We start from the raw sequence: 5,582 nt of genomic DNA, 5'->3' as shown, positions 1-5,582 counted from the left end.
TCCCTCGGCTGCTCGCCCCCGGGGGGAAGCCGTGGCTCCCGGTGCTGGTGTGGTGATGCCCCCCTCCAGCGGTGCAGGCAGGGGCTCCGGTGCTGTTCCCCGGCTTCCCGGTGATGTGGACCCCCGAGGAGGAGCCAGGCAGAGTGTAAGGGACCCATCGCTCCCTCCTGGACACCCCACTGGGGCTTGCAGACAAGTGCAGAGGGAGGGCAGCTCGCCAGCCCCTGCCTGCCCGGTGCCAAATCCCAGAGCTTTCCCAGGCAGGGATCCAGGCTGGAGGGGAAATGGACAGTCCCAGGCTGAGCGTCCCCAGGAGCAGGTCACTGCTTTCTCAAGACCAAGTCATGGGGCAGCATCACCGGGCTGGGCTGGTGCAGCTCCAGCTATCAGGGGGGAAGGTGGCACAGAGGACACCACGGTGGGGAGGAAGGTGATGGAGGGACTTTGCAAAGGGCACCTGCCCCCTCGTTGCTCCATGACTCCGTGCACCAAGGAGATTTATGAAGGCACGTACCGGAGACTGGATAGCTTGGAAGAAACGATCCGTGAGCTGGAAATGACCATCAGTGAGATCAGCAGCCACCCCTCCGTGGAGTCCGTGTTCCGTAAAGAACTGCTAGGACAAGCAGGATCCAAAGATGCCAGTGGGGAGACCAAGGAAGGCCTTGGGGATCTCAAACACGGTAGCTGTGACCATGGGACTGCCCTGGACCTCAGTCAGGCCAGAGGTGATGTTCGTGAGAGTCCATCTCCAAGCAAAACCAAGCCAGCCCTGCTTCCCAAGCCGCAGCTCCCCGACACTCCGCAGGTTTATTTTCTGTTACCCTCTTGCTGTGCTCTGCCCCGGACTCACTCTGATGTCTTTCTTCCTGCATCTCTACCTGCTCCCTCTCTGTGACTCTACCTCCAGGCAGAGCCAAGGTGGAAAACAAATCTCCCTTTCTCCTTGTCACTTGAAGGGGTTTGGGAAGTGCAGGCAGCAGAGGCAGCATCGTGAAGGCAGGTGGTGCCAGGCAGTGCTGCCACCTGCCCCTCCCTCTTGTTGGTGCCACCCCTTGCTGTGCATAGCACCGGATTAGACCCTGGTTATCCAGTATCTTCGACCTCAGAAGGTTTTGGGGCTGAGCACCGGCCAGTAACAAGTATGGGGCAGTGATGTGCATCCCCCGGGGCTGGGCAGGGCTGGGTGACAAAGGCAGCGTCCCTCCCTTTCCCGGTTTGCACAAACACTTCTCTAAGGAGCTGCTGTTTGACTGTGGCAGCTGCTTCTCCTAATTAACTTACAGCGCTGGCTCCCCGGAGCCCCGAATTGGTTTCTGCTGGAATCAGCAGCTTGGCTGGCTGGATAGCTGGGAAAAGAGGGGGAGGAAAATGCCGTGAGCTGCGGCGCCGTCAGCCTGGTCCTTCAGTGACAGAGCTGGGGAAAGAAACTCCCTTTGCATTTGCAGCCGCAGTTCCCAGCCGTGCCGCAGCCCTGTCGCGGTGCTCTCACTGGGTGAATGGACTGTCGAGGGGCTGGAGCTGCAGTTTCTCCTGCCGCCAACTCCTGCTGCACCGCTGGAGCCCGGCAGGCTGGAAGTGGAAGTCATGGGATGGATTGATGGCTGTGGCTGGTACCTGGGTGTGCGCGGAGCTCAGGGTGGGCAGGAGAGGCTGTGCCAGCAGGGCTGGCTGGTTGGTGCCCTAAGTGGGTGAGGGCAGGTCGTGTACCAGCTCTCAAGGATGCTGCCAGTTGGTTGTGGAGATGGAGATCCAGTCCCTGCTTGTGCCAGGGATTCTAGGCTGCAGGCAGGAATGGGATTTCCTGGTGCTGTGGGATACAGGAGTCCCTGTGTCCCCTCTGTGGGACCACTGAGGGCCATGGCATGAGACAGGCAGGACAAGCAGTGCAGAGAGCCATCCCTGCCCTGTTTCTTCACCCTGCTCTGATTTCCTGACCTGCCGTTCCTGTTGTCCCTCTCCCAGCGGGGCTGCAGTTTCACATCCCTGGGGCAGCATCGGCGCTGCCAGTTCTGCTGCCTGTAGCAACTGGTCCAGCCGTGGGGCAGGCAGGAGGCAGCAGTGATGGCAGGCAGAGGGTCTGAGCTGCCCCAGGAAGCAGGGGACACCTGGCACTGCTGGTGCCAGCACTGTGACAGGGACCTGCAGTGCCAGAGGACACACCCGCAGGTACCGCTTCCCTCGCTGCTGCTCCTGCAAGTCTTTGTATCTTCACCTGTGCACAACTAGGGAATAAAATCCTCTCTATTCCCACTGCCACCATTCCCACCTGGAAGCTACTTCTGCCATCGCCTCTGTTCCTTTCTCTTGGCCATGTTCCCTGCCCTGGTGGGGATGTTCTCCTTCTGCCCTTTCTCTCCTGGTGTTTGCTGTGTCTGCCCCTAACTCCCTCTTTCCATTGCAGCAGGAGCTCTTGGTAAGTCCCTGTTGGTTTCTGAGCCTTCCAAAGCAGGAGCTCCTTTGGCACATGGAGCTGGTGTCCCTGTCCTTGCCTGGCTGTCCAGGCAGGGACATGGTGGTACCACAGGGGCTCAGCACAGCTCTGGGCACCCGATGCCTGCTGCTGGCAGCATCCAGCTGCCCACGGTGCCACCATGGGCTTTCACCTGCTGGTGTTAACCCCCTTCCCCAAATTCTCTGTCCCAGCAGAGCGGTGGCGTTGCCATCCCAGCCATGAAGGTGGTGAACCCGGCGTCCCGGCTGAAGCACAGTCAGCAGGGCAGCCCTGACAAGAGCAAGCACATAAAGCAGCGGATGGAGTACATGAGGATCCAGGGCCAGCAGCAGGTGAGCGGCCCCAGCCCCAGCTCTGCCTGGGGAGAGACTTCTTACAAGGGCTTGTAGTGAGAGGGCAAAGGGGGGGGTGGCTTGAAACTGGAAGAGAGGAGAGTTGGATTAGACATGAGGAGGAAATTCTTTGCTGTGAGGGTGGTGAGAGCCTGTCCCAGGTTGCCCAGGGAAGCTGTGGCTGCCCCATCCCTGGCAGTGTTGAAGGGCAGGCTGGATGGGGCTTGGAGCAGCCTGGGCTGGTGGGAGGTGTCCCTGCCCATGCAGGGGATGGGACTGGACGAGCTTTAAGGGGTGCAGGAAGAGCTTTCACTTTGCTTTGTGCCCAGTGTGGTGGTTTCCATAGCTGGGGATAGGGACAGGACCTTGTGCTGAGAGTGGCAAACTCATGACCCGTGTGGGTTGAGCCATTCATCCCCCAGCCCTCTGTCCCATCAGTGCACTGACAGTCAGGGCTGAGCCCCTGACTTTGGTCGCTTCACCCTGAGGGACCCCCAGACTCCTTGCAGAGCATTTTGGCCACAGTGCTGAGTGCTCAGCCCAGGGGCTCCAAGGGGCTTCATTTACCCAGGGCTGGGGCTGCCCAACCCATCTGGGGTGGGGGGGAGGTTTGGAGAGCCAGGACCCTCCCTGCACCCCAATACCGTGTCCACAGAAACAGCTTGTGCTGGGAGGGGGGTGTCACAGGCAGGGTATCAGGCACCCAGCAATTTGGGGAGAGGATTGGGGGGGGGCACAGCAGCTGGAAAAGGAGCACTTTAGGATGGGATGTGTCCCCCCCAGCCCAGCACCCACTCCTTTCCCATCCCTGGGGGCTGCTCCTGCTGTGGGTGGCAGGGGTCACTCCCCTCCTGCTGACCCCCCACCCCTAGTGCTGTTGGGGGCTCTCAGGTTTGCTGGGGCCACAGGCAAAGTCACCACAGCCAGTTTGCTGCCTTCCCCCCACCTCCCCACCTCTCCTCTCCCCTCTCCCCGCCCTTTATCCCCCCCTTCCTGCCCCCCCAGTGGGCAACAGCACCACGGGTGCCTTCACCACATCCTCTCCCCCTGGCTCTGTCTCTCCCCACGTTTTCCTGAGCTTGGCCATGACAAACCACCCAGCAAACCCCATTTTGCTCATTCTGTTGGATCCATAAACCCTGTTGGATAAATAGAAGGTTTTTCCCAGCCGCCTGGAACTGGGCTGGGGGGAAATTGATACGATTTGGGTAAATGTCACATGAATAAAACAGGCACCTTGCTCCCCCTGGCTCCAGCAAGAGGGCTCAGCTCCCCCAGCCTCCCCCTTGGCAGCTCCATCACCGAGTTGGAGCCACAAAGTTGACTGTGACCAAGATGGTCCCAGAGCAGTGGCCAAATGTGCCCAGACAGGGTCTGTCCTTGAGGTTGGGGTCTCCCTGCTCCACCCCCCCACAAGTATATGTGGGTGTAGGTTGGTTTTCACACAACACCCCCAAAATCAGCAAGAGTTGGAGGAATCCCTGTGCCCTTGTTCAGGGCTGTCCCATGGGCTGGAAGCAGAGAAATGCCAGACCAGGAGTTTTCCACAGCATTTTGGTCCTCCCTGCCCTCCCTGGGCAGGATTTGGCCATTCCCCAGCAGCCCCCCCACCCCCCTTTCAAGCAGGAGCACCGAGGTCTGGCAGAGCCCTCTCCCCCTGCCAGGAGGGTTTGTGAGCATCCTTCCCTCCTGGTGCCCCAGCTCCCTTCAGACCAGCTTCTGCAGGAAGTGGGGTTAGGGGATGCTGGTGCTGGTGGTGGCCCCACCAGCCTGGTGGGCACAGGGTGGGCACCATCCCCCCCCAGAGGAGCCGGGGCTGGTGTGGGGCTGCCGAGGCTCTGCCCTGGATGGCACCTCCAGTCTAACACTGCCCTTCTTGTCCCCTCCCTGCCTTTCTCCCCTCTCCCCTCCAACCCCCTCTGTGTGTGTCTGTCTGTCCCTCTGTCCCTCTGTCTGTCTTGTCTCTCTCCTCCTCTCGGGGATGTCCCCTTCCCATCCAGTAACGTGTGGGACCAGCTCATCTCGTGCTCTGTTTGTGGTGGACCTTTTCCAGCTGCTTGACCTCAGGCCTAACTCAATGCTGCTTCTGAACAAACTCCTGTTTGGTTCTTGGTTGTGGTTTTGTTTTTTGTTGTCCTTTCCTGTTTTGTTTTCTTTCTTTCTTTCTTCCTTTCTTTTGTCTTCTGGTTTTTTTTAAGGAACTGTTTGACTTTCCTCCCCTTTCTCCTCCTCCTCCTCCTCCTTGAATCTTGCTTTTCTTTCTAGGCCGCTAGACCATCTAAAGAGGCTACTGAGACCTCCCCCACGGTCTCAGAAAAACCCACGTCTGGCAGAACATCCATCCCTGTATTGACTTCCTTTGGGGCAAGGAACTCCTCCATCTCATTCTGAGCATCCTTGCCAGCTCCACCCAACCGCTCTCCTGCTCCTGGGGCCGGGCTGCTTCTCCCTTCCTTGGGCGGCTCCTCCCTTGGGACTTTGGCTTCTTGAGGCACCTGGAGGGATCATCACTTGTCCCTCTCTTTTCTGTTTTTTCCAATGTCTTGCTCCAATGTGGCCGACCTTGTGTCTTGCCTCTCTGCTCCACCACAGCCTGACCTCGTGTCCCCTCTGCTCCGCCGCAGCCCGACTCCCGTTTCCCATCTCGCTCCGCAATGGCCAACCAGCCACTTTCTGTTTCTCTCTCTCTCTCTCTTTCTCCTCCCTTTTTCTTTTCTTCTTCCCTTCCCTTTCGGTTCCTTTGGGTTCCCCTTGGTTTGGTTGCCTCCCCCTCTCCCCCCACCCCCTCCCACCTC

At 59.3% G+C, this 5,582-nt stretch overlaps 1 protein-coding gene across 1 annotated transcript in view; it reads left to right on the top strand.

Annotated features, from left to right (window-relative positions):
• The window catches only part of SRCIN1 (SRC kinase signaling inhibitor 1), a gene marked incomplete at its 5' end in the record, with an annotated part of 22,124 nt that extends 16,946 nt beyond the window's left edge, over positions 1-5,178 (top strand). The window contains 4 exons of the mRNA XM_010007009.1: positions 494-808; positions 2,405-2,416; positions 2,650-2,787; positions 5,053-5,178. Of these exons, the coding sequence (XP_010005311.1) occupies positions 494-808; positions 2,405-2,416; positions 2,650-2,787; positions 5,053-5,178 (591 nt within the window). The remainder of the gene's footprint in view (positions 1-493; positions 809-2,404; positions 2,417-2,649; positions 2,788-5,052) is intronic.
• Between the last annotated feature and the right edge of the window lie 404 nt (positions 5,179-5,582).

Source organism: Chaetura pelagica, unplaced genomic scaffold (assembly GCF_000747805.2).
Source record: "Chaetura pelagica isolate M959 unplaced genomic scaffold, ChaPel_1.0 scaffold311, whole genome shotgun sequence".
In the NCBI taxonomy this organism is placed as follows: Eukaryota; Metazoa; Chordata; class Aves; order Apodiformes; family Apodidae; genus Chaetura; species Chaetura pelagica.
This window is presented reverse-complemented; position numbering and strand designations above follow the sequence as displayed.